Source organism: Caenorhabditis elegans, chromosome V (assembly GCF_000002985.6).
Source record: "Caenorhabditis elegans chromosome V".
Lineage (NCBI taxonomy): Eukaryota > Metazoa > Nematoda > Chromadorea > Rhabditida > Rhabditidae > Caenorhabditis > Caenorhabditis elegans.
Genome location: NC_003283.11, coordinates 3142438 through 3168971, shown reverse-complemented (window position 1 = coordinate 3168971; position 26534 = coordinate 3142438). Strand labels below are relative to the sequence as shown.

Sequence of the window (26534 nt, the reverse complement as noted above, 5' to 3'; positions counted from 1 at the left end):
AAGTTCCGACATTGAGTTCCATCAGGATGTGTGTACATTGGATTTTGAGAAACAAACGTGCGATCCACACTTACACAAAACTCTCTTTAAAGATCTATTTGAAGATCCACACCAGTTGTCACAGTATCATCTTTTGAAACATTTATAAACAGGGCAGCACAGTCGGAGCCTTCAGTTTCGGCTTTTTTACAACTTATTTCATAATATTTTTATTACAGAAAATGGCAGACTTACTCAAGCTTGTCCTCATCGGTACTGTGTTATTGGGAGTGGCTCATGGAGCAAGTCTAGCTGCTGCATCGGCGACGGACTCGAACTGCACTACGACAAATACATATGATGTAGTTAGGTGTGGTTCGGTGAGTAACTCTTAGGTAAAATGGAGACCCGAAATCTGAGACTTTCAGTTGTTTTTGGCTAATTTGGGTTTGAAGAATCAACATCTCAGATTTCGGTACTCAAAGTTGTTTTAAATGCTAATTCTAGATTATGAAAGACTTCGTGAAGGAAATTGATGAGCTCGACATGAACGATAAGGATGAACTAAAAGAATTCAAGAAATCGTGTGATACTGCTCTGAGCTGTTTGAACGGTTATGCATGCGTCGCAAACAGGAAGGATGCAATGAATCAATATATTGAGAATATCAAAAATTACTGTGAGGCTGTTCAGTACGTCCACTTTGAGTTTTCCAAATGTGGTGATAAATTGAATGCAAAAAAATCCCAATGCTATGATGACTGGGACCCAATTCCAAACAAAACTCATTTGGAAACAGATGCGGCAAAAATTGAGAAAATTAAGAATGATGCTTGTAAGACATATTTCGGAAAGGATGACTGCATGAAGAAAGAAGTTACGGAAACTTGCGGCAAAGAAGAGTGGGACTCCCTCCGCAAGGTACATCTTTATTCTGCTATCACTAAATACATTCTAACTTTCAGCAATTTGTACTGATTTCTCGAGGACTTGTCAGCAAGTGTGACTTCAGCAGACTTGATTAATGGTTTTTATTATCCGTTTGAATAAAATTTTTGTAGATTGTGATATTTTGAAGAGAAAGGTTTTCAGTTGGTATTACGTATTCCACGTAGGAAAAACAATTGTCAGCATTTAATCACAAATTTTTCGGTGTCTCTGTATGTATTATAAACTCTGAGCAAAAACCAAATAATCTCAATCAGCACGTAAAATATATTCTGAAAAGAGGGAAGTAGTTTGGATTCGACAGGTTGCATATTCGGCGACCAAGCATTTTTATTTAGCAAAAGACGTCACTTGATTTTTCACGAGGAGATGAAAAGAGTGGGGACCACTGCGGATCGGACATCCAGGTACACTGCCTGATGATGATCCCAGTGGGATGTAATTTAAGCCATGCCCTAGCCGGGAACTGTGGCCGATAATCCAGTCGTGGATTGCTCCACTACCTAATAGAGGCTGGGTGAACCTAGGGGGTGAGGCCGGACTTGAACTCGTGACCTCCTGATTTTTAGCGGCCACCACTACCTAGTGAACTATCAGTCTAAATCACGGGTTTAAAAAGCCTACTTGAAGCTTGAGGCTTGAATATCAGATATTGTCCTTGATTTACACCCCTCTTTCTGTAATCTGAATTTCTGTGAACTGAACTCTTATCAATGTTTTATTTCAATAAAAATTTAAGTAAATAACAAAGGAGAGTCGTCTCCATTTTTGTATCTTCAAAGGCCGCTGAAGTCACATTGCTTGAGGACAGGTGCTGCTTTGAAACGCTGAAATTTTTTTCATCAGATGATGTTACTTATGAATCTAAAACTCACATTCAACAAAAGTTGCCAATCACTCTCTCCACAAGTATCAATGATCAATTTCTTCATGCAATTGTCTTTTCCGAACATGGTGGTGCACAATTCTTCTGGCTTCTTCTCTTCACCACTTCCATTTTTATCTGGAGATGGGTTCCAGTCCTTGGCACACTCGGGCGCCGGTTTCAGTTCATCCAGCTTTGTTAGGCATGGAAGAAATTCTGAGGTTAAGAAGATAATATTCTCACAAGCATCTTTGACTGTTGTCGTTGCCGGAAGTTCTGCATTATCGCTGCACTCAAGAGACTCCATACAATCGGCAACCGCACCGCACGAGTCGCGGAATTTCTTTAGACTAGAAGGTTTCTTCATGTCCAAAAAATACATTTTCGCCATAAAACTTCCAAAGCTCTGAAATTCTTTCTTTTTTTTTAAACCACACATTTTCTAATTTCTGAAATCTTACATAAATGCAACTGAAAACTGTTTTGAAAGTGACTTCGGTGCAATTTTTCCCAGCTCCTGACTCAATGACACTTGTTTCATTGTTCGAAATCTGTGGGGCTCCATTTCCGAGTGCCAGTAGAAGTGCTCCAAGCAAAAAAAGTTTGAACAAATGCCGCATTTTCTGTAACTGTGCAATATTTGATGAGAAAATATATGGAGAAAAAGTAAAAACTGAAGGCTTCCACTGTGGCTGCCCCGTTTTTTAAACGTTTCAAAAGAAGATATTGAACTATTGAAATTCAAATATCTTTTTAAAACGATTGGTGTGATTGTGCTTCGCACGTTTGTTTCATCAAAAATTCAGTTTTGTGTGTTGCTTGAGCCCAACCCTCGCCTACTTAGCCGATCAGAAATGTCAATTTCGGAGCTTTTAGACCAAAAGATCTCAAGATTACACTGTAGCACGTTTTCTTCCACTTCCGCATCCAGCAATTGTGCTTGATGTGCATCAAAAATTGCATTCTGATGCTTTTTTGTAGGCTTCCGTGGAAGGCAGGCGCGGTTCCCGGGCCTGACACCAGTCTCTAATCTGCCCGCCTCAGTCCGCCAAATGAAAACTTGCACAGAGCCACGAAAGCGTTGGAAGAACGCATTCTAACAAGAAAAGTATTTTAGCTCACAACAAGACTTCTAAATGGAGTTAAGAATTTCATGTAAGGTAGGCGCGGTTTGCTGTCTAAGCCTTAGCGTAAGCCTAGTCCTAAGCCTAAGACAGAGCCTGAGCCTATACCTATTTGGAAATTTAGTTGCGATCTTAAATACTATGTATCTTTATTAGAGTATGTTCCTCCAACTCGTGTTTAGTTCCTTGTCAATCCAAAATTTCAAAGTGCAATTTTCGAGAAAAAGATGCCCACCAGAAAGTTCTGACTGCCACCCCCGTGCAATCCAGAAGACAGAAAAACTTGCGATCTTATGTTTTTTGTGTAATCTTGAGATCTTTTGGTCGAAAAGTTCCGGCATTGGGATGTGTGTACATTGGATTTTGTGAAACAAACGTGCGATCCACATTTACACAAAACTCTCTTTAAAGATCTATTTGAAGATCCACGCCAGTTGTCACAGTATCATCATTGAAACATTTATAAACAGGGCAGCACAGTAGGAACCTTCAGTTTCGGCTTTTTTAACAATATTTTTAATAGTAATTTTATTACAGAAAATGATAGGCTTACTCAAGCTCGCCCTCATCGGTACTATGCTATTGGGAGTGGCTCATGGAGCAAGCCTAGCATCGGCAAAGGGTTCAGACTGCACTGTAAAAGATACAAACGCTGCAGTTAGATGTGTTTTGGTGAGTAATTCGTAGTAAAAATGGAGACCCGAAATCTGAGACTGTGCATTTTTAGGCACTACCTGGCCTAAAAAAGTGTTAAAGTCTCAGATTTCGGTACTCCACCTTCTATGATATTTGTTTCTAAATTTCAATTTTAGATTACGAGAGACTTCCTGGGGGAAGTTGACGAGCTCGATATGAACGATAAGGATGAACTGAAAGATTTCAAGAAATCGTGTGATACTGTTCAAAGCTGCTGGAACAATCTTACATGCACCGCAAAAAGCGAAGATGAAAAGAAACAATATGTTGAGAACATCAAAAACTACTGTGATGCTGCGATGTATGTCTACGATGGTTTTTCCAAATGTGGTGATAAGCTGAATGCAAAAAAATCGAAATGTTTTGATGACTGGGACCCAATTCCAAACAAAACTCATTCGGAAAAAGATGCGGCAAAGGTCGAGAAAATTAAAAATGACGCTTGCAAGACATATTTCGGAAAGGATAACTGCATGAAACAGGAGGTTACGGAAACTTGCGGCAAACAAGAATGGGACTCACTCCACAAGGTGAACTTTTATTTTGGCATTACCGAAAAGTTACTAATTCTCTATTTTTCAGCATTTCCTTCATCTTTCTGGAGGACTCGTCAGCAAGTGTGACTTCAGCAGACTTGAATAATTATTATTTTTTCCGCTTGAATAAATTTTTGTAGATTTTGATATTTTAAAGAGAATTTTAATGGATGTTCAAGGGGTAGACTGGAATGTGATAGATCCGGGTTTCTGCCTAAAAAACTTAGAATTACCTGATCTTGAAATAGGACGCCGGTTGAACTCACGGTGAGGAACCCAGAAAGTGTCGGCCGCGGAAAAACCAAAGGTTTTGATTTCACACCAACATTCAGAAAAATGACGAACGGTGACCGTGAAGGCCAGTTTTCTAAATAAATCTTCGTTAGATGTACCGCCTGCGGGCCGCCACTTTGCCGTTTTTTTGCTATTTTTGGCTCACCAATTCGTTATTTTTGCTGTAAATTTTAGGCCAGGTCATGTACCAGAAAACAAATAGCGGCGGTGGAGCACTCTGAACCATAGAAAAGTGGACCAGAAACAGGCTTCAGGTCAAATGTTTACGAAAATCAAATAGTTCTAATAATGACTCATAAAGGTAGAGTTTGTAGGAGTTTGACATAAATAGGTGTACTAAAACTGGCGGAAATCGACAATCTTTTGGCAAGTCAAAATTTTGAAAATAACGAGTAAAATTTTGCTAAAATCATAAAATATTGAGTTATCATGCCACGCTCCAGTTTAAAGGTGGAGTAGCGCCAGTGGGGAAATTGTAAAAAACCACTCCTTTGGTCCTAAAATGACCCAATATCATGATAAAACTTTTCAAAAATTTTTTGAAATTTTTTTATTTACTGTCAAAAAGTGGCAATTGCTCAGTTTTTGCCACTCATAATTTTGGAAGTCGACCAAAAAAAATTTTTTTTTTTTGACATTTTTTATGTTTTAATTTTGTTTAAATTATTTGTATTAGAACATTGTAGGGGTCGAGACATGTGACATTTCTTTAAATTTCCTCAAATGCTCATATTTTTCAAAATTTTGGCACTTTGCCAAAACTTTGACCGGAAATTATGAAAAATCTAAATTTTTTTGGAGTGTTTTATTATGATATTCAGTTGTTTTGGATCATGGGGGGCAGATAGCTCAGTCGGTAGTACACAGTTAAATCGCGGATTATACATTGTGTATAAAAAATGCTTCGCGATGGCACAATTCAAGTACCTCGGAACATAGGCATAATGTACACACAATGTACACATCGCGAACACCTATTCGCGATGTGTACATCATGTGTACATTATGCGTTCATCGCGAACCCACAAATGTGTTCGCGATGTATACATTATGTGTGGCATGAGGAATTTTTTCACAAAAAAAAAAAAACTTTTCACATTTTTCTCACTGGTCATTCCCACTGCCCATTTCGTTTCACTCACACTGATCAGAAATTTCTAACAACCCCACGGACCCGAACCAGCGCACCCTCTACCCTAATGTTTATAAACCCAAGCCGTTACCTGTGAAGCCATCCGCGCACATTTGCATATGAGTTTGCAACGAGTTAAATACTGATTTCATCGCACGAATTTCGTTCAATAGACTTGAAACTAATGCTGTAAGCTTTAAAATGTATCCGACGCTCAACTTGCACCGAAGTTGAAAAAAAAAACTTCGTTTTGGAGAAGAACCTTGAGCAATCGAATCATGGATTGGAATGCAAGGGGCCGTCGCCGCCTCTCAGACAAACGCTTAGTCGTCTAATTAGATTTCAACCAAATATAATGGGGACATAATTAATAGGCTCCCTATTCTAATCCAATATGGATTTTCTAATCAAATATGGCTGAAATCTAATCCATTATGGAACAAATCTATTCCAATATGGATTTTCTAATAAAATTTGGAGCAAATATAATCCAACATGGCATTTCTGGATTGGAATGTCACTCTCCCTCCAATGATCAAACAGAGGAGACAACTCCATTGCTACCCCCCAAACACCACAGAACGGACTCTGTGGGCGTCCCTTGTACTCGAAGAGTATCACACCAAACAATGTTTTGGATAAGGCGAGGAGTGGAGGGAACTCCCCGCCTGTAATCACATCCCTCAGACACGCCAATTTTCTGAAAAGGCTACTGCGCAGGACACACGGAGATGTCGTGATGAACCCGGGTCCCCCGAAAAAGTCATGGCCGTGCCCAGTCTGTGGCAAGAACGCGGCCACGAGCAGTCTCGGCTGCACGAATACCAACTGCGACAAATGGACCCACATCAGATGCTCGAAAGTGAACATGAGAATATATACAGGCACAGGCTTCTACTGCGTGAACTGCGCCGGAACTCACACGAGAGCCGTCACCCCCCGCAGCAGACCACCGACCCTGCCGACCAATTCTGCTATGCGGCTCGCCACGAGGAGCACTCAACAAAGTACCACTACAATGGTTCATCACATGTCTCAATCACCGGCTCTGAAAAATCTACTACACATCAAATTGCCACCAAGCCAGCACGGGTTCAAAAAGCTGCATTCCACGACGACAGCGATCACTGAAACCTTGAACTTTATCACTGGCGGACTAAATGGCAAGAGACCTGCCGAACGGTCAATCCTGATAAGTCTCGATCTGAAGGCCGCTTTCGACACAGTCTGCCACGATAAGCTTTTCGTAGAACTGGCTCAAACAAAAGCTGAGCCGAAATTGATCCGTTGGATTACAGGCTATATACACAAAAGACGCATAAGGACACTGTACGACGGTCGCTGGTCCAGATGGAAAACTCTCCGAGGCGGTGTGCCTCAAGGAGCGGTATCTAGCCCTTCCCTCTTCTCATTCTATACGATAAACACTCCATCCGGAAATGGGACAGAAATCATCCAGTATGCGGACGACACGTCCATTCTCGTTCGGGACAAGTCAATCAATAACGCGGCAGTAACGGCCCAAGCCCATCTGAATGTATTAAGAGACTACTTTAACTTTGTAGAACACCTCAATTTAGGTAGTTGCTCCAAGTTTGGACATTCATTTTACGATCTCAGTCGAATAGTGACCAAAACTAGAGTTGATTGAGCTGACAGACGTATTACTTTCAATGGCTTATAACTCTGGTGGCGTTTGAATTAATAAAATGTGTTCAACTAAAAAGTTGTTGGTAATAATGTGAAAAACATTTTGGTAGTTGGTACCTTTTTGTTATCTTCAATGACTGTGGAGATGTGAGCCCCAAAAGATGACCAAAATATTCTAGATCTGTTCTTAACTATATCTCGGTTCTCGATAAAGATGAAGGGATAATTACAATTACAAAAACGTTCACTGTTTTAAGCTTAACAAGATTATAGTTGGGTACTTTTTGATACCTCGCCTCTAGAAATAGATAAATCTGTTTTAATACAGGAGAGATCATGGTTCAAAGCTCCAAGGAATGTCGGTTTTACTAATCGAGAGCACCGAATTTGGTAAGAAAGTTCATAGATACGACAAAATAAACTTATTTCTACAATACCTAATGAATATTAGATAATATTTGAAAAAAAAATTTTTGACTTTTTCGAAACGAAAATCCAAAGGTTATGAAAAATTTCAAAAAATTTTTTCGAAATTTTTTTTTTTTAACTTTTCAAAATTTGATCAGATGTTATAGAAAAATATAATAGTTGTTAGTTTTTTTTTAGTTTGGATGTTCAGAGGACGACTTCAGATGAAAACCAGGGGTATAGCAGAACTCCTACGTTCAAAAATGGAGTTCACTTTGGATGCTTACATCTTCGTGAACAAAATTTTTATTACCAAGTGATCAACTACAAAGTTGTTTATCTTGATCTACATTACAATATTGCAGTTGATTGTTTTTCATCAAAAAATTTAATAGTCGATATATGAGCAGAAAAAGATAAAGAAAATTCAAGCATGAAGTTGCTGCACTTAACACAACTTTATCTCGACCCTCAAATTTTTTGATAAAAAACGATCAACTACAAAATAGTATTTTAGATTAAAATAAACAACTTTGTAGTTGATCACTTTGTCATAAAAAAAATCCAAAGGGTCCTTACAAAAATTTTCATTTTTTTTCGAACATTTTCTTTTGAAAATTTTTGAAATTTTAATTAGATGTTATAGAAAATAGCAATGTTTGCTGTTTTGTTCAATTTAGATGTTCTGAACACAATTTCAGACAAAAACCTGAGGCAGTATAACCCCTAGGTTTTTTTTGTATTAAAACACCTGTATTAAAACAGATTTATCTATTTCTAGAGGCGAGGTATCAAAAAGTACCCAACTATAATCTTGTTAAGCTTAAAACAGTGAACGTTTTTGTAATTGTAATTATCCCTTCATCTTTATCGAGAACCGAGATATAGTTAAGAACAGATCTAGAATATTTTGGTCATCTTTTGGGGCTCACATCTCCACAGTCATTGAAGATAACAAAAAGGTACCAACTACCAAAATGTTTTTCACATTATTACCAACAACTTTTCAGTTGAACACATTTTATTAATTCAAACGCCACCAGAGTTATAAGCCATTGAAAGTAATACGTCTGTCAGCTCAATCAACTCTAGTTTTGGTCACTATTCGACTGAGATCGTAAAATGAATGTCCAAACTTGGAGCAACTACCTAAATTGAGGTATTCTACAAAGTTAAACACTTTTTGAAAAATTCTTGGAAAAAAATTTTACTCAAAAATTTTTCAACCATAAGGGAGGACCCTTATGATATTTTGAAGCTGGAGAATCTGATAATAAGGGGACCCTCATGATTGTTCGGATTTGAAGATTCAAATCGTACGGGGTACTCTTAAAAGGTAATTGAAAAATTGAGATTTCAATGACAGTTTTTTCCAATTAGTAGGCACCGTTCCACTTGTGACATTGTGAATGCATGATGTATACATCGCGAAAGTTGTCCAATTTTTCGCGATGTACACATTGCGTGCGTTTGCGCTTCGCTAATGCCCGATTTATGCCTCAAAACACACAATGTATACCCCGCGATTTAACTGTGGTGGTGGCCGCTAGCTGTCTGGAGGTCACGAGTTCAAGTCCGGCCTCACCCCCTAGGTTCACCCAGCCTCTATTGGGAAGTGGAGCAATCCACGACTGGATTATCGGCCACAGTCCCCGGCTAGGACGTGGCTTAAATTACAGCCCAGAGGGATCACCACCAGGCAATGTACCTGAATCCCAGATCCGCAGTGCATAGCACTTGAAGAACGGATCGTCCTTTAATCCTTTAATCCTTTAATAAGTGCATTTAGACAAAATCCCTCACTGGAAGTCTACTCGCGAGCTCAAACGCTTTCCTTGATTGAATGAAATGCTCCAACTCTTGTTGGGCTTCTTACTGTCCACTGTCCAACTTGCTATCTTACGTTTTTTTGTGTAATCATGGGACGTCTCGATGTTAAAAATTCCTGGATTGAGTTCCATCAGGATGTTTGTACATTTGATTTTGTGAAACAAACGTGCAATCCACATTCTCTTTAAAGATATATTTGAAGATCTACGCCAGTTGTCACAGTGTTCTGTATCATCTTTTGAAACATTTATAAACAAGGTAGCTCACATCAGTGAAAACTCTCCGGCACAGTTTTTTTCAATTTTCCACTTTTATTGAAAATGTGATTACATTTTTTGTTACAGGAAATGACAAGTTTTCTCAAGCTTGCCATCATTGGTACTGTGCTTTTGGGAGTGGCTCACGGAGCAAATCTAACTGCTGCCGAGAAAGAAACTTATTGTGAGTTGCGATCTGCCATTCAAACATTCCTTTGTATTGAGGTAAGTGAATTTTTTAACAACTTGAAATTTATCTAGTTCTCAAATTTGGAATTTAGCGTCTTCGCGACTTCGCAGCAAAAGTAGATGAACTCGACATGGATAAGAAAAGTGAACTGAAGGAATTCAAGAAAACTTGCGATTCTCTAAAAAATTGTTTTGCCATTACCCGCTGTGGGCCAAATTCCACAATGGACGAAGCAGAGTTGTTCCGAATGGTCGAAAAAAATTGCGAAGCTGTTGTGTACATCCACGAAGATTTTTCCGATTGTAGTGATAAACTTACTGCGAAAAAATCAGTTTGTTTCGACAACTGGGACCCGATTCCAGATGGAATTCATCTAGAAGAAGACGAAAAGAAGGTTGAGAAAATGAAAAAAGAGACTTGCAAGAGATATTTCGGGAAAGATGACTGCATGAAGAAGGAGATTGTCGAAACGTGTAGCCAAAAAGAATGGGATAAATTTCGTGAGGTAAGTAACAAGTAAAGACTTATTTTTTGGAAAATTCATTCATTTTCAGCAGTTCATCAATCTTTCCTCCGATTTGGTTAGCAAGTGTGACTTCAGCAGACTTGGATAATTATAATTCTGATGACAAAATATTAATGAATTAGTTTTGATGCAGGAACATTTTTTAGCAGCAAAATATGCTTTCAGGATTTTTTTCAGAGAGAACAGGATTTATTGCAAAACCAACTTTGATCGTGAGAAAAAATTATCTAGCGGCCAAAAATGTTGGTGGAAAAATTCCATGCAGGCGCCAAAATGCCTGCGGCGACCTCCGCCTGCCTCGTGCCGTGAGCCGTACCGCGAAAAAACCGCCAATCAAGGTATTTTATAAAATATCCTGCTCACTTTGTGACAGAACAACACTTTGGAAAAAGAAGACATCTTCATGAAAACACCTAGTTTCAGTTTTGTGTCACATGGCATTACAAACCTGCCGGATGTCAGAAGCTGTTACTTTTTCGACAATAGAATTATATAAACTAATGTAATTTTTTTTGTTTTTTTGTTTGGTATGGTGTACTCGACTGCAGGTACTAGTACCAATGGCAAAACTACATAGTTATTTCAATTTTTCGATTTGGAGCAACTCCGAAAGTCTGAAACGATTGAATCGGCGCAGAACGTTCCGAATAGAATAACTTTCTGATCGAAATGGTAAAATTTTATTTATCGAATTAAAATCAGAAAGTAAATCAAAATTATAAAGTTATTCAATCAGTTTTGCTGAAGCCGCATTCGCTCAAAATATTGTTGCCGATTCCCACGAAGTGCTGAAATTTAATAAAAATTGTTTTCTCTAAATTCCCCCGGAATACTTACGTCGCGAAGTTTGGCCCAATCGGATTCACCACATGTTTCAGTAACCACCGTCTTCATACAGTTGTCTTCTCCAAAATAATTCTTGCAAGAATCTTCACGCATTTGTTCTTTTTTCTTCTCATCCTTTTCCAGATTGAACTTTCTCTGGAACGGGTCCCAATCTTTGTAACATTTGTTCTCCGCAAGTTTATCACGGCATTCTTCAAAGTCGTTGGCGATATAGGAAACCCCGCTACAATAGTTTTTGATTTTTTTGACCATTTCCTTTTTCTCCTCTGGTGCGATACCCTTTGGTGTACACTGCGGAGTTTCAAAGCAGGTGGGGATAGTTTCGCAGGACTTTGAAAATTTGACTACTTCCGCCTTATCGTCCAGCTCAAGTTTATCAAGATCATCGAAAAACTCGCCTAAACGCTGAAAAAACACTAAATATTACTAAAAAAAGTATTCATATAAAAACAAACCATGATACAGCCAATCGAATGGAATTCAACAGACAGAGTACAATTGACCATGTTTCCCAAAGGTACTAGGTTAACTTTTACACCTTGAACCAAATCCAGGGACAATATACCAATGGTGACTAGTAAGAGGACGAGCTTCATCTCCTGAAAAAACAAACTACATACATAGAGCCGAGCTTGAAAATAAACGAAAAAATAGACAACATGAGATCCTGTCGACTCGAGCCGGGGAACTATTCTGAACAGAGTAGCAACTGTTCATGTCGAAAGGCGGAAAAAAAGTGTGTAACGTTTGAAGGGATAAAGTTCTAAAAGTTTGTTTCGACAGTTGTTGATGATCTTTTGAGAAACATTCATCGGTTTCTTTAAAAACTGAACCAGGAAGTGAAAATTAAGACTCTATCGTAAGTAGTACTAGGAGGAACGGACCCACCGAGCTCCCAGGACTGCTGGCCAGAGAATCTGGAAAAATCTGAAACTTGCCTGAAAATGAGCAATTTTTTTTCTGCTTCCATGCCGAAATTGGGCTGAGACTTATAGTAATTGTAGTAAGAAAAAACATTTGTTACAAGCTACATAAAAAATGTTCAAAATTTTTTAAACATTTATTTTAGTTTTCTTTCAAAAGCAAAATTATTTACAAACCGCATAGTTTTGCATTTTAATTTCAAATTAAAAACATAAATCGAGTAGCAAAAAAGCTGAACTCCAAGTGGTTTGATCTTGTAATTTCCCCTATAACACCACCTGCTGAAAAAGTTAAAAAAAAAACAATTCAGACAAACTATGATTATATAGCAATTTTGAAATTTTAGAATTTAGAATTCGTTCCAAAAAGGCCCAAACTCCCAGGGGGCAAAAAATGAGGGGGCATCGTGTTCTTAGGGGGCATTTACTCCAAGGGGGCATCACTCATAGGGGGCATTAGGGGTCAATGTTCTTAGGGGGCATTTTCAAAAGTCTCAAAGGGGGCAAAGTTTTAAATGAGTATTTGTTAAGGATACGATTTTTAATGATTTGTCAAAAATGGAATTCGGCCTTAAATACTAATTAAACACTTTGAAATGGAAAAATTATGATGTTTTATTTGTCTTGTTTATTAACAATATTTTGAAAAGTGCATTTTTTCGGTGGGCAACTTGTTATATTTGTATCTTTACAGTCATCCAATATAGACAAAAAGTTTAAACTAATAATTTGCTGATTACTATACAGGGTGACGACTTTTCAGTTGACCACTTTTTCTTATATCACACACGAACGGAGCTATAAGATTTTGGAATGTATTATGTCTACATCCCCGCTCTTGACAATTCCATTAATTTTTCGTGAGAGCACATCCAAAATTGTTTAAAAACTATTTTCTGTAGTATCTAAAACTTTTGAACAACTATCTTGGATGACTGTAAAGATACAAATATAACAAGTTGCCCACCGAAAACATACACTTTTCAAAATATTGTTAATAAACAAGACAAATAAAACATCATAATTTTTCCATTTCAAAGTGTTTAATTAGTATTTAAGGCCGAATTCCATTTTTGACAAATCATTAAAAATCGTATCCTTAACAAATACTCATTTAAAACTTTGCCCCCTTTGAGACTTTTGAAAATGCCCCCTAAGAACATTGACCCCTAATGCCCCCTATGAGTGATGCCCCCTTGGAGTAAATGCCCCCTAAGAACACGATGCCCCCTAATTTTTTGCCCCCTGGGAGTTTGGGCCTTCCAAAAAACCAATCACGCAAACAAATTTTGACTCATGTTTCGATGGATGTTTTTATCAAATTTTAAAAGATGAGGTCACAATACTATATTTCATAGTATTATGGCTTTCTGATTCCCAACTCATTAGCACATCTCTCAGAAAAATTTCTATGTGTGCTTTTTTTTTGTTTTCAGCCAAAACTTTTCTACGAGAACTTTTCATGAATCTCAATTTTTTTTTATTTTAAAATATTTAATTTGGAAAAAAATTTATTTTTAGCAATACTTTATGCATTTCAGGAGCATGCATTTATTTAATGCTAGGGCTCCAAAAAAATTTTCCAAATATTTCAGATGACACCATATCAGGAACAATGCAAAATAATGGAATCCCTGTCTTCGTCCATATTCCTCCGATTCACTATAACATTTCAACTTGCATCTAGTCTTTTGGCTTTAACAATGGTTATTGTAGCGAGTTATAGTTTATGGACTGCGCAAGTTGCAAGATTATTCCACGTCAATGTAATAATTATATTTCAAGTTCATTGGTTCGGATTTTTTTTGCATTGCTCGAACAGGTTATAATTTTTGTGATGTTACTATAACTCAACAATTAAAATTCGTAAAACGAATGGTTTAATAATTTTAATAATTTTAGTTTTTTTGGAACTGAAAAAATTCCACAACATTTAAACACTTAATATAAACCTATTAAAAAAGGTATTTCTAATATTACTAGTTTTTGGCAATTCAAATTCCTGGCGGTTCAACAATCCGGCAACCAACAAAAACTAAAATTATCGAAAAAATTTTAAAATTTTCAGGTTTTTACGAGTTGAGAAAGAAAAAATTTACTACAGTAAAAATAGTTTATTACTGCTTTTTGAGTATTTTATTCGAAATTTGTGTTCTCGATAATTGCCAAATTTTTTGACACTCCAAAAGACACGCAAGTGGTCTAAATATGCAATGCATTCCAATTCTGATTCCAGAATAGTGCTTCACACCATTGACCTTCACAACTACCTGATCCTTGACTACTGTGACATGCCTGCAAGCACAACTCGATGTTTTGTGCTCCGCGTTCAATATGTATTTGGCCTATGTTTAGTTGGAGCAACTACAATTCCACTGGTAATTGAAAGATATATTGCAACAATTAAATCGTCAAAATATGAACAAACTGGGTGTGCGTTGGGGATTTATATGGCTATTAAGCAGGTAAACCCAGTTCTTCGAAAATTTTAAAACTTTTTTGAAAAATTTAAGTTTTCAATTGCAACTATGACAACTTATTATGCATTCTTAATATTTCCATTCAAGGAACCTTTTATGCCCTACTGCACAGCTATCAAGCAGGGATTTGTTACTAACGTCGAAGTGATTTTCCATATTATCCTCCTTGCTCAAATAGTTGGAAGAGTTATTTTTCAGTACTTGTTTAACTTGAATGAGGTATGTAGGTGTTCACTAAAAAGGTATAAGCTGTATACTCTAATTTTAGAGGCTCCGGGCAAAACAAATCACATGTTCATTGTCAAATCGATATTCTTTGGAGCAAAACCTAAAGTCTATGAGAACATTGAAACTATTTGCAAATTTACAAACTGGATTTCAAGTTATCCATATTATGTTTTTTCTATTCTTATTGAAATTTGGCGCAGAACTTGAATCTTCTACTTACTTGGCTCTACTTGAATGTGAGTCATAAAATATACGGTGTTATGATGTTTCATGACAATGTATGTATCTGATTTCCTAATTATAGTTGTGTAAGCACACAGTTTTTGTAAAACATCAAATATCTGAAGAAAAAAACATTTCAATTTTGATGAAACAGTAAAACTGAAAAATATAAAGTTTTGGGAAAACAATAATTTTCAGGGAGTGGCTCCTACCCCTTATATGCCATTATTTCAATTGTGGCATTGTTGAAGAAGGCTCAAGTAAACAAAGTTCGGCTGAAAAAGGAGCTGGAAGTCCATATGAGTGCAGACCAGAATAATTATTTTGAGAATTTTAATAAGTCTTGGAATTAAATTTTTTCACAATTTTTGTTATTTAATACGCCAACCCTAACATGTTATTGAAAATTTGAATGAATTGATTTTTTACAAGGAAATATAGTCTTAGCTTGTTTAGTCATGTCAACGTTGTTAAAAATTTTATTAGCATTCTATGAGGTCTATGTGAAAAACAAAGTCACGAAAACAAGAGAATATGGTGATTTATAATGGAAGAAATGATTTTCAATATGCATTTTCATATAATATTTTAAAGACTTTTTATCAATGAATTTTTAAAAAATTAATTTTTTGAAACATGTAAATTGAAACAAATAAAATTTAACTTACTTCACGGTTAAATTATATGACATTTATTGACGTTTTTAGCTTTTCGTGCATTTTTTTTCAAAATTTCAGGTAGGGTTTAGTTTAAATGCTCAAACTATTCCAAAAAATAATCAGGAACATTTTGAAATTTTGAAGAATTTTGTAGCTTTCAGAATTTTGTTTGAAAGTGTGATAACACATTTTGAACTGTGCATTAGCTAAAATTTCTTGGTAAGAATTTAATTTGAAAGGTGGAAAATGACATTTTGGAAAATTAAAACATTTTGGGAGGAACAAAACCCATAAGTACCAATTTTCAAAAAAACAACAAATGCATTTCCCAACAAATACTTTAGAACAACCAATTTTGTCTGTCAAATCCACTGTGCAAAAAGTTAAAGCGGCTGACATTGTGCGGGTACAAACATTACGTTCTCGAGCTACAGACATTCCAAGAAAGTTTTGAAAATTGGACCCGGAAGAGGTCAGACGCTCTAACTCTTTCCGGAGTTAAATTAATAACATGCGGTAACAGCGAACATGTAGACGTAAATAATATCAATATTTTTTATATAAAGTTTTTTGCCAAACTGGTTTTGGGTTAAGCTCACTTGAAAATAAAATAAAAATCAACAAAAACCTAAAAACTGACACAGTTTTTGGCAATCAACGTACATCAAACTCTACTCAGGCGGCTCATATCTCGTTTGTCTTATATTTTATCAAAACATGTTTTACTGTAAAAATTTATAAAAAGACTACGTATATGGCTAGTAAACAATTTTTTGATAAACCCAAAGAGAACCGCGATAAAATCTGATAAATTTGAAACTATTTTTATAGATTTTTTTTGGCTAAAAGTTGTTAAGAAAAGTTTAAATATCTAAAAATATACGTTATATTATTAAAATAAACAACAGTATTTTTTTTAAAGATTTGCTCGTGCTCACTTTTTCTAGAATTACATTTTCAAATTTTCACAGTGTCAGAATACTGAAAACGTAATTGTATAATGACCTTACCCAAAATACTTGCTCAAAACAAATTTTGTGTACTTGTATAGCTGAGACTCCCGAGAAATGTTAATTAGTATGCAAAGGTACTTTATTATCTTAAAGCAACTGAAAGTTATTAGTTTATTTTTTATTACTTTTTATATTTCAATTTATAAAAAAGTTATTGGTATATTTAAAATTTTAAAGACATTTTAAATTTCAGACAATTTAAAATGACATCATACCGGGAACATTGCCAAATGATGGAGCACATTTCTTCCTCCTTATTTCTCCGATGTACTATACTATTTGAGCTGGTCTCTAGTCTTATTGCTGTCCCATTGGTTATTTTTTCTAGCTTCTACATTTGGAAGTCACAAACATCTAAACTATTTCATTTTAATGTGATTATCATATTCCAACTTCATCTGTTTGGTTTTTTTCTGCATTCTTTGAATAGGTAAATTTCAATTTTGAACTGCAAAATTGAACGTGCCCTATCATTGTTTTTTTTGAAAACGGGGAAAAGGTTAAAGAAAAACACAATTTTAAGAGCTTTTTTAAATAAAAATGTGCAGAATTTCTCAGAGAATATTATGCTAGTTGACAAAATTCTGCTAGCTCAGCCTATTTTTGAGTTATAGTCCAAAAAGTGTTGCAAAAAAAAAAACTTAGTTCGCCAATTTGGTCATCGTGCTGAGCTTAAGGACCTAAGAAATACGCTATATAAAACAGTAAAAAGAACATGATTTTTTGTAGAATATTCCTTCATTCCACTGATCTCTACAGCTATACCATGCTTGACTATTGTAACATGCCAGCAAAAACAATGCGATGTTTTGTCTTCCGTGTTCAATATGGATTTGGCCTATGGTTGGTTGGCGCAACTACAGTAGCCCTTGCCATTGAACGATACGTCGCTACAGTCCGCTCTTCAAAATATGAACATTCTAGTTGTTTCCTAGGATTATGTATGGCAATTTTACAAGTAATTTAAATTTTTTTTAAATATTGAAATGTTGAATTGGAATCTTTGCAGTTATCAATTGCCGCAGTAGCAAACTACTATTCTTTTTTAAGTTTCCCATTTTCACAACCTGTTATGAATTACTGTACTGCAGTAAAACCTGGTTTTGTTACCAATATTGAGAAAGCATTTATTGGCTGCTTAATTATTCAAATAGGTGGAAGAATTATTTTTCACTTTTTGTTTAAATTGAATGAGGTGAGTTACCAAATTTTAAATTAGAAAAAGCTTATACATATAAATTTCCTTTACAGGAGCTGAGGGCTAAGGGATTGACCGCAACACTTTCAAACCGATTTTCTCTAGAACAAAATTTGAAATCAATGAAGACACTAAAACTATTCGCAAATATGCAATCGGTTTTTGTTGTCATACATATTGTATTTTTTCTGGTCATTATGCAGTTTGGGGAACAAATGAGTACCTCCACCTATGTCGCGTTCATCGAATGTGAGTTCGAAAATTAGAAAATTTTGAAGCTGAAAGAATAAAAATTTAATGTTTTTCAATACTTCAAGATTTTCAGTGAGCGGATCTTATCCATTATATGCAGTGATCTCCATGGTGATACTCTTCAAAAGAGCAAAGGAGAATAAGGTGAAGATCAAAAAAACATTGCAAAGCCACGTGAATGCGGACCAAAGTATATACTTTGAAAATTTCAAAAAATCTTGGAATTAATTGGACAGTACTGATTCTTTTTATAATACAAAAGTAGTGTAGATAAATGTGATCAATATATTTTTCCTTTAATAAAATTCACAATTTTCATCATTAAAACTAGGGCTCCTATGAGATCGCCACAAAGGCGCCTCCGCCGGCCTCAGCTGTTGCCGCGCGGCCTCACGGCGTCATCCACGCCGCATGTATAGTGAGGCGCGTAACCGCGAACGTGTCGGCCGCTTCCGAACAACCACCTCTTCACACTACGTTGCATACACACCAAGCTACTCATTTCACGCAAAGCTGCGGAACCCCGAACGTGTCGGCCGCTTAAAATAACTACCTCTCGCACTTCATTTCACACACACAGCGGCGCCCGGCGTCGGCGCGAGGCCGGCCGGCGTGAGGCCCGCATTTCGCGCATCACTCAGCTGGAAGCCCTAATTAAAACTAGGGCTCCCATGAGGTCGCCGCAACGGCATCACTCAAACCGCGGCGCGGAACCCCGAACATGTGGGCCGCTTCCAAATAACTACCTTGCGTATTTTCTTGCCCACACAGAGCGGGACCAGCCGACGTGAGGTCCGCGCCATTTTGAGCCTCGCTCAGCTAGGAGCCCTAGTTCAATCTAAAGAAAGGTTACTTGCTATCGCGGTTTTTTACAATGTATTCACACGTTTGCAAAATGTTTTTTTCTAATTTTATTTTTATTTCTTACTTCCTCGGAAGATTTTTCCGGTAAAAAAAGTTACGTGAACAACGCGAAGAGACGTGTGACTCAAGTTCGAGCCAGGCGCGCAAAATTGCTAAGAATTTGACGCTACGACTCACGATGCAATGAGATGTCTGAATATTCCCACGATTTCCATGTTCACGAAAAATATGTAATAATAGACGGGGGCATAATAGGAAACCTTCTTTTTTGATTAGTTATCAGACTAATTTCCGCCAGCGCCCATTTCTATGAGCATTATTATGTTTTGAAGCCTTCTCCAAAAATTGTTTTATTCTCAAAAATGAACAATATCATATCCTACGGATCAATTGATAAAATTCCACTGTACAATTGCAGGTAATAAAAGTTCAAGAATTCAGTTCCGTGTTATTTTAGCTTTTCAGTAATCACGTATCCGAAGAGTGGTCAGAACTTGGTGGAAGAAAATGGCCGGTTCTTGGGCCAATATTGATGGCTTATGGTATTACGGTCGATGTAGGATATTTATATATATATATTTTTTTTAGACACACGATCATCTTTCCGGTGTACAGTAGTGGCAATAGTTGCCCAAGCACTATAGAACACCTTTCTAACCGTCCATTTCCAAATTTCAGGTTCTCTACCTTCCGATCCTCTCCATAATGTTTGAAAAGGAACAATTCAAAACTTCTTGCTTCAAAATAATGTACCTAAAAATCTCGGCTTAACTGACTTTATCATCATCTATGTCATCTCTATCTTGACTGGTTGGCTTGCTCTCAATGGAGATGTGTATTGCTCCCACCCAACGATAATTTACATCTCCGGAATGATTGTGTGCGGATTGTGGTGCAGCTCATGTATGACTTCTCTGTTTCTCGTAGCAAATCGTATATTGGTAATGACAAAGCTTGTTCTTGCAAAGCGACTTTTTGACGGGTTCGGCAGAAAAATTAATTCGTCTAAAATATCGATTAGTCGATTGTTACAGAAGAAAAACCTACGTTATACTCATGTTTCCAGTAATTTACTTTACCTACTTCTTGTTCCAAACCCCCTTCAATTCCAAATACATTGCCTAGTGATACTCGCCGATGATCTTTCCCGGAAGAGCTTCGGAATACTTCAATCGCCCAGTGACAGCTAATAACTTTTCAGTTGTGACGCTAACTTGCATAGTTTACACACCATTCCGCTGGATCATTGGAAACAATCTGAAAAAATTGGCTCAAGCGCAGTCGACAAAGCTTCAGAATACGGTGAGCAGTTTGCATTAAATAAATTTGAAGAGTTATCAAAATTGTAGAAAAATCAAGTGCTTCTCCAATCAACATTCATTTGCACTATCAATCAGTTTGGGGCATTGATTGCAGTTCTGATGAATGTAATTGAAGTACCAAAATGGATGACAATGTCGACTCACTTCATCTGGCAATTTGTGCATGGAAGTCCAGTATTTATATATCTGATTTTTAACACAACAATTCGAAAAAGATTTTTTCAAAAAATCAAACTCGATTTGCTGTTTGGGGAGAAGAAGAAGAAGGAATCAAAAGTATTAAAAACAGTTGTTGAAATGGATGTGAAAATTTAATTTTACAATTTGAATGAATTAAAAAAAAAACTTTCGCATTTTCGATAATGTGCAAAGAATCTGAGTGATAGGAAAAGAAAATAATATATTTCCGTTATTCGTTCACAACCTGACGTCTTTTTTTGTCAGGGACATGCGTAGATAGGTAGGCAGGTATAGAGAACGGTCGTAAATATGCATGCAAGGCATGTAAATACGTATGTAGGCAGGCACGTAGGTAGGCAGAAATTAAATATGCGCGTGGTCCGTCAAAGTATGGATCGGAGTCATTTACCCGTCGAAATCAGATGGTGTACGTCCGGCGTTTGAAAAAAGTGGACGGTCAACGTGCACCGCCGCAACGTATTGTTTTCTCACAATTGTTTCAGAATCATTTTGCAAGATTGGCACAAAAAGCTTACATAAATTTACATAAAGTTTCCCTCTTTCCGTAATTAATAGCGGCAGACCTCTCATGTGCCGATTTTTCTTTCGAATTAAGATAATGTTTTTTAATGGGAAGTTGTTTTTGCTATGTCATGTAACTCAGAAACTTTTGCCAAAACATTCTCATTGGTTTCTCGAACACATCTTTCAAAAATACCCAACTCGATCGAAACATTTTCACTGTTTTTATGAATTCTTCAAAGCACCCAAAAAAACAAATTGAAGCAAATTAAGGGCTTCAAACATGTTTAAAAAGATACTGAAAATTTGAGATTAATTATTTTAAGATCAAAATCCTGGCTAATAATTCCAGGTTGTGTCAAATTTTTCATTTTCCCTCTTACTCAACACAATATATGAATAAACGTCAGAGATCGTAAATCAAATCATGTGCTAGATGAATAAATCAAATTTTATTACCTTGTCTATGCACATTGCCAAGAAATAATTGTAAATCACCTACCAGGAAAACTTTTATTATTTTTGGAATGGTTCTAGTTGGAACTTATTTCGTAGGTTCCGAAATTTCATATATTTTTCAATTTTTTACAAATTTTGCGGTCTTTTAATATGTTGGTTTTTTAATTTCAAATGTTTTTTTTTTGTTTTTCTTGTTTTAAAATGTACATACATTTCCCGCCGGAAAATTTTCTCCGAAAATTTGTTTTTGCTTAGGCCAGCCAGTTTTTTACCAGTTCTCCAATTTAAATCCGAATACTACAAATTGTCTTACAGGTTCCAACTTGGTCAGTAATTATGTCAATACTAGAAAAGTTGAGGTAAGAATACATTTTCTGAAACTTCTACTGCTACCTCAGAGATAGCTAAAAACTAACTTCTAGTTATAGGCAGTGGTCAGTTTACCAGGAAAACTGTCAAACGATGGAACAACTTTCAACGTCGTTAGTCTTGAAGTTTACTCTGATATTTCAACTGCTATCGAGTATAATTGCGTTTCCACTATTAATTACTGCAAGTTATTGCTTATGGAAATCTCCAATTTCAAAATCCTTCCACATTAATGTTAAGATCATATTACAAGTTCACTTAATTGGATTTATACTACATTGCTATAGTAGGTAATTCATAACTGTTAGTAAAATATAGTAGAGCTTCCATGGGAGGTAGGCACGGTTTCAGGGACGCCTGTCTTCAACCTGCCGGCTTTTCGTCTCTATTCTGCTCTATGGGGGGAAGACAAAGGCTTGGTGATTACACCACATAGCGCAAAAGGCAATTTTTTCTCCGCGGTTGACAATTTCTAGGTTCCGCGCCGCACTATACATGAGGCGAGGCTTGCGGCAAAAGGCAGGCATTTTCGTGAGGCTAACACGTAGGCGACAGGAGCAGTTTCAGGCTTCCTGATGCAGGCCTCTCGCCCAATTTTTGCACTTTGGCGAGAAGACAAAGACTAGGTGATGACACCATATAGTGCGAAAGGCGATTTTTTCGACGCGGCCGACACTTTTTGGGTTCCGCGCTGCACTAAACAGAGGATGCACCTCGCTGCAATAGGCAGGCTTTTATCACATTCACGGAAGCCCTAATAAATACTCATATCTTGTTTCAGAATAGTTATCCACTCGCTAGACCTCTACAATTACATGGTACTGGATTACTGCAGCATGCCTCCAAGCACCATACGATGTTTTGTCTTCCGATGCCAATATGTACTTGGAATATGGCTCGTTGGTGCGACTACACTACCACTAGTCCTTGAAAGATACATTGCAACAAAAAGATCTTCAAATTATGAATATTCCGGATGTACACTTGGGATATGTGTGACAATGCTACAGGTGAAGCTTTCAAATTGTAAATTAAATTCAACTGCCACTTCAGATATTGTTAGCCTCGGTTTTTACGTTTTATTCCTTCATGAACTTTTCATTTGCAACACCCGTAATGACTTACTGCATGGCTGTAAAGATTGGAATGTTCAGTAATGTCGAGATAATATTTGCTATAAGTCTTACTGTTCAAATTATTAGCCGAATACTATTCCAATACCTGTTTCAGGTGAATCAAGTAAGTCTTTAATATTAAACACGTTTTGTGTAATCAATGATAATTCAGAATCTCCGATTAAAACAATTAGCCAGTTCACTATCAAATAGGTTTTCGTTGGAGCAGAATATGACATCGATGAGAATACTGAAAACGTTTGCCAATTTACAAGCAGGTTTTATGATTATTCATATGGCAATGTTCTTGTATATTCTCCCGGCTGGTGCAGGAATGGAGAAATCCACGTATATATCGCTAGTGGAAAGTTAGTTTTGAAAACTTTGAAGATAGCGTCCGCTACCGCCCGCTACCGCCCGCTACCACCCGCTACCGCCCGCTACCGCCCGCTATCGCCCGCTGACTCCCGCTAACGCCCGCTACCGCCCGCCGCCCACTGTTGCTCTCTACTCAAACTTTTTTTCAGTGAGCTCATCGTTCCCCTTATATGCCGTGGTTTCTATCCTGATACTTGTGAGGAAAGATCGTCTGAACAAAGTCAAGCTGAAGCACTCTTTGAACACACATGTAAACGCTGATCAAGGGATTTATTTTGAAAATTTCAATAAAAATTTAAATTAATAATAAAGACCTGTTGTAAAAATAATTTAAAAATATTAAACTTTGAGAATGCTGATACACTAAACTAGACAATTTTCAAATTTAACCTAATTAACATTTCGCTCGAATTTCTGCATAATTCCTAATCCCGAACCTCAAGAAACTCAAATAAGATGCTGCTCCAATTACAACTGCACGTCTCTAATTTCACCGTTTAAATATAGTGTTCAACTTTGTTTTATCATGTTGTTTGTTGTTTATAAATATTGGGCTGAACTTTTCTTCTTAGAGATTTCAAGCTTCCAGACAGGCACATAGAGCCTGCCTGGTTGCCTACCAACAAATTTCAAATAGAAAATTTGTGATAAGTCACAAATGCATAGGTACTTTTTGACTGTTCTCTTAGCTACCAACTATTATATCTCAACCTCTAGCTTAATGTAACAATCTATTGAACTAGTAGTTGAGATAATTGCTAGTTTTGGGCAAAGTCAGAATATGTGTTTGAATACTCAACTATGACTGATCAGAATATCCAACAATTATCAAATCCTAACACATTTTTCTACTTTTTCTTTATTTCAGATAAAACATTTTCATCCTTCAAATTTATTTTTTTTTAATTGCAGATGTCACCTTACACTGAACTCTGCCAAACAATGGAGAAACTTTCAACATCATCATTTCTCCAGTTCACTTTGCTCCTCAATCTGATTGCAGGCGCCATAGCATTTGTTTTAACGATTGCTGCAAGTTATGCGCTGTGGAAATCTCGAGTTACAAAGTTGTTCCATATCAATGTGATTATTATATTTCAAGTCCATCTTGCTGGATTTTTCATTCACTGTTTTAATAGGTAAATCTTTATAAAATTCCAGAGATCATCTAAATTTTTTAAATCTTCTCAGAATCATTCTTCATGCCAGTGATCTCTACAGATATACCTTACTAGATTATTGTGACATGCCATCGAGTACCACTCGATGTTTCGCATTCCGAATCCAATATGTCTATGGGCTCTGGCTAGTCGGTGCAACTACAGTACCCCTTGTGATCGAGCGATATATTGCTACAATCAAGTCTTCAAGCTATGAGCATATAGGTTATAGGCTTGGAATCTATTTGGCATTGCTACAGGTATGGAAAACAAAAATCTTTCTGATATAATTCTAAACTTTCAGGTTACCATTGCCTTTATCTGCACTTTTATTGCATTTCATGAGTTTTCGTTCGATGAGCCAACAATGAGCTACTGTATTGGTGTGAAATTCGGAGAGTTCAACAACGCTGAAATTGTGTCACTGGTCAATCTTGTTGTGCAGATTATTGCAAGAATTTGCTTCCAATTTTTGTTTAAACAGAACGAGGTAAGGTTAGGGTTTCCATGAGAGGCAGGCGCAATTTCAGGGCCTGCCTCTCGCCTAATTTCTGCACGATGGCGAGAACTCAACACACATAGTGCGAAAGGTGGTTCTTCCAATGCGGACGACACATTTTGGGTTCCGCGCCGCACTATACAGGAAGCGTGGTTCGCTTGGAGAGGCAGGCCGAGGTCGCGGCAGGCATTTTCGCGCCTGCTTGGAAGCCGTAGGTAAGGGGAAGCAATACTGCAAGCATTACTCTCCGCGAGACTCAATCGATGTCGGCTGCAGTTTACGATAGAAACCGCGCAACACCGGGCGAGTAGGGGCGACTTTCGAGTTTCAACTTGAATATTCCGAATAATTTCAGAAACTACGTTCCGAGCAGTTAACATCTACCCTATCTACTCGATATTCATTAGAGCAAAACTTGAAATCCATCGAAATATTGAAATGTTTTGCGAATCTCCAATGTGCATTTATGATAGTCCATATGGTGCTCTTTGTCTACATTCTTCAATCGGACGCCGATTTCGAGCAATCCACGTATATTGCGCTCGTGGAACGTGAGTTGGCGGAGCACTTTTTTAATTAAATTCTAACAAATGTTTTAGTCAACTCCCCACATCCCTTCTACGCAATTGTCTCCATTTTGGCATTTTTTCGAACAGTTCACTCAAGTGAGGTGAAGCTAAAGAAGAATTTGCAGAATCATGTGAATGCCGATCAAAATGTGTATTTTGAAAATTTTAACAAAATTTTGCAATAGTTCTTTTTTTTTCGTTTAAAAAATACAAAAAAAAAAAAAAATTTTTGAGGTAAATATTTGTTTTTTGATTCTTTATGTGATTGAAAATTGTTCCATTATTGAATGAGTTTTTTCAGAGAACATTCCTCAAAAATTATTATCAGAACAATTACCAGAAAAATTGGAAGTTGTTCTGAAGATTAACCAGAACACCACAAAACACAATTCCACCAGTTGCTATTTTTACCAGGTTCAAAAAATTAATTATAGGTGTTAGAACTTTTTAGATTACGAAAGATGAAGTTTAAAGCAGAAAGTGTTTGAAAATATGTTAGAATTGTAGCCAATCATAATTAACAAAACTGTGAAATTTAAGAAAATTTTGTTAACCTGTTTTTCAGTTAGCAGCTAGAGCCAGCTTTCTTTTTTGTAAACTTTTGACGTAATTCTCCAAAACTGATTCTGCAAGTGTATCCGAAATTGTACTGGAAGTGAAGATTAAGAAATGTGTAAATTTTCAGAGAAAAGTTTGAAGAAAATTTTAATTTTCAGATTGTGTTTTTTCTTTTTTTGACCTTTGATAATTTAAAAAATTTTATATAAAAAACAAAAAAAATTCGGATATATTTCGTGCAATCTTGAAGGCAACCTTATAGGAATTTTTGACTATGTGTAAC

The 26534-nt window shown here is 36.7% G+C and overlaps 9 protein-coding genes and 1 pseudogene across 12 annotated transcripts; 8 read left to right on the top strand and 2 right to left on the bottom strand.

The window, feature by feature from the left end:
* Positions 1 to 221: 221 nt before the first annotated feature.
* C36C5.15 (T20D4.11-like domain-containing protein) lies at positions 222 to 1004 on the top strand (the record flags this gene model as incomplete). The annotated part of the gene is made up of 3 exons (NM_071472.1): positions 222 to 359; positions 487 to 900; positions 945 to 1004. The coding sequence occupies 3 exons, from the start codon at positions 222 to 224 to the stop codon at positions 1002 to 1004; spliced, it is 612 nt and encodes a 203-aa protein (NP_503873.1).
* Positions 1005 to 1703: 699 nt separating this feature from the next.
* On the bottom strand, positions 1704 to 2412 carry C36C5.4 (T20D4.11-like domain-containing protein; the record flags this gene model as incomplete). Of its 2 annotated transcripts, NM_001307797.1 has the most annotated exons (3): positions 1704 to 1754; positions 1803 to 2198; positions 2254 to 2412. In NM_001307797.1, 3 exons carry the CDS (start codon positions 2410 to 2412, stop codon positions 1704 to 1706), a joined length of 606 nt encoding a protein of 201 aa, NP_001294726.1. The 2 variants fall into 2 exon arrangements, with proteins under 2 accessions (NP_001294726.1, NP_503872.2); NM_071471.2 differs by lacking the exon at positions 2254 to 2412 and having other exon boundaries at positions 1803 to 2231.
* Positions 2413 to 3433: 1021 nt separating this feature from the next.
* Positions 3434 to 4297, top strand: C36C5.14 (T20D4.11-like domain-containing protein). Its single transcript, NM_071470.2, has 3 exons — positions 3434 to 3588; positions 3729 to 4142; positions 4195 to 4297. The coding sequence occupies exons 1-3, from the start codon at positions 3457 to 3459 to the stop codon at positions 4252 to 4254; spliced, it is 606 nt and encodes a 201-aa protein (NP_503871.1). The 5' UTR covers positions 3434 to 3456; the 3' UTR covers positions 4255 to 4297.
* Positions 4298 to 9806: 5509 nt separating this feature from the next.
* C36C5.12 (UPF0376 protein C36C5.12) lies at positions 9807 to 10566 on the top strand. The gene is made up of 3 exons (NM_071468.3): positions 9807 to 9944; positions 10001 to 10414; positions 10464 to 10566. Exons 1-3 carry the CDS (start codon positions 9810 to 9812, stop codon positions 10521 to 10523), a joined length of 609 nt encoding a protein of 202 aa, NP_503869.2. The 5' UTR covers positions 9807 to 9809; the 3' UTR covers positions 10524 to 10566.
* Positions 10567 to 11100: 534 nt separating this feature from the next.
* Positions 11101 to 11886, bottom strand: exh-1 (T20D4.11-like domain-containing protein). Its single transcript, NM_071467.3, has 3 exons — positions 11737 to 11886; positions 11273 to 11686; positions 11101 to 11223 (listed from the first exon to the last, which is right to left on the bottom strand). The coding sequence occupies exons 1-3, from the start codon at positions 11875 to 11877 to the stop codon at positions 11164 to 11166; spliced, it is 615 nt and encodes a 204-aa protein (NP_503868.1). The 5' UTR covers positions 11878 to 11886; the 3' UTR covers positions 11101 to 11163.
* Positions 11887 to 13799: 1913 nt separating this feature from the next.
* Positions 13800 to 15487, top strand: srab-7 (the record flags this gene model as incomplete). Of its 2 annotated transcripts, none has more annotated exons than NM_001318261.1 (5): positions 13800 to 14026; positions 14441 to 14669; positions 14772 to 14903; positions 14953 to 15148; positions 15333 to 15487. In NM_001318261.1, the coding sequence occupies 5 exons, from the start codon at positions 13800 to 13802 to the stop codon at positions 15485 to 15487; spliced, it is 939 nt and encodes a 312-aa protein (NP_001305190.1). The 2 variants fall into 2 exon arrangements, with proteins under 2 accessions (NP_001305190.1, NP_503867.1); NM_071466.1 differs by having other exon boundaries at positions 14718 to 14903.
* A 1522-nt stretch (positions 15488 to 17009) lies between these two features.
* Positions 17010 to 18484, top strand: srab-6 (Serpentine Receptor, class AB (Class A-like); the record flags this gene model as incomplete). The annotated part of the gene is made up of 5 exons (NM_071465.1): positions 17010 to 17236; positions 17536 to 17764; positions 17816 to 18001; positions 18058 to 18253; positions 18330 to 18484. The coding sequence occupies 5 exons, from the start codon at positions 17010 to 17012 to the stop codon at positions 18482 to 18484; spliced, it is 993 nt and encodes a 330-aa protein (NP_503866.1).
* A 998-nt stretch (positions 18485 to 19482) lies between these two features.
* Positions 19483 to 20757, top strand: srt-72 (annotated as a pseudogene). Its single transcript has 5 exons — positions 19483 to 19538; positions 19586 to 19676; positions 19799 to 20102; positions 20155 to 20422; positions 20470 to 20757. Coding segments are annotated over exons 1-5 (1007 nt in total).
* A 1182-nt stretch (positions 20758 to 21939) lies between these two features.
* On the top strand, positions 21940 to 23769 carry srab-11 (G_PROTEIN_RECEP_F1_2 domain-containing protein; the record flags this gene model as incomplete). Its single annotated transcript, NM_071463.5, has 6 exons — positions 21940 to 21962; positions 22032 to 22262; positions 22754 to 22982; positions 23026 to 23211; positions 23260 to 23455; positions 23615 to 23769. 6 exons carry the CDS (start codon positions 21940 to 21942, stop codon positions 23767 to 23769), a joined length of 1020 nt encoding a protein of 339 aa, NP_503864.3.
* A 608-nt stretch (positions 23770 to 24377) lies between these two features.
* srab-10 (G_PROTEIN_RECEP_F1_2 domain-containing protein) lies at positions 24378 to 25878 on the top strand (the record flags this gene model as incomplete). The annotated part of the gene is made up of 5 exons (NM_071462.4): positions 24378 to 24604; positions 24657 to 24885; positions 24930 to 25115; positions 25480 to 25675; positions 25724 to 25878. The coding sequence occupies 5 exons, from the start codon at positions 24378 to 24380 to the stop codon at positions 25876 to 25878; spliced, it is 993 nt and encodes a 330-aa protein (NP_503863.2).
* Positions 25879 to 26534: the final 656 nt, after the last annotated feature.

Excerpts from the sequence above, each read along its gene's own strand:
- exh-1 (NM_071467.3), bottom strand. The coding sequence starts at position 11,877 with ATGAAGCTCGTCCTCTTACTAGTCACCATTGGTATATTGTCCCTGGAT. Across the intron at positions 11,687-11,736 it reads ATTCGATTGGCTGTATCATG|CGTTTAGGCGAGTTTTTCGA; the intron begins GTTTGTTTTTAT and ends GTGTTTTTTCAG. Across the intron at positions 11,224-11,272 it reads ATTGGGCCAAACTTCGCGAC|CACTTCGTGGGAATCGGCAA; the intron begins GTAAGTATTCCG and ends ATTAAATTTCAG.
- C36C5.12 (NM_071468.3), top strand. The coding sequence starts at position 9,810 with ATGACAAGTTTTCTCAAGCTTGCCATCATTGGTACTGTGCTTTTGGGA. Across the intron at positions 9,945-10,000 it reads AAACATTCCTTTGTATTGAG|CGTCTTCGCGACTTCGCAGC; the intron begins GTAAGTGAATTT and ends TTTGGAATTTAG. Across the intron at positions 10,415-10,463 it reads AATGGGATAAATTTCGTGAG|CAGTTCATCAATCTTTCCTC; the intron begins GTAAGTAACAAG and ends ATTCATTTTCAG.
- C36C5.14 (NM_071470.2), top strand. The coding sequence starts at position 3,457 with ATGATAGGCTTACTCAAGCTCGCCCTCATCGGTACTATGCTATTGGGA. Across the intron at positions 3,589-3,728 it reads CTGCAGTTAGATGTGTTTTG|ATTACGAGAGACTTCCTGGG; the intron begins GTGAGTAATTCG and ends TTTCAATTTTAG. Across the intron at positions 4,143-4,194 it reads AATGGGACTCACTCCACAAG|CATTTCCTTCATCTTTCTGG; the intron begins GTGAACTTTTAT and ends TCTATTTTTCAG.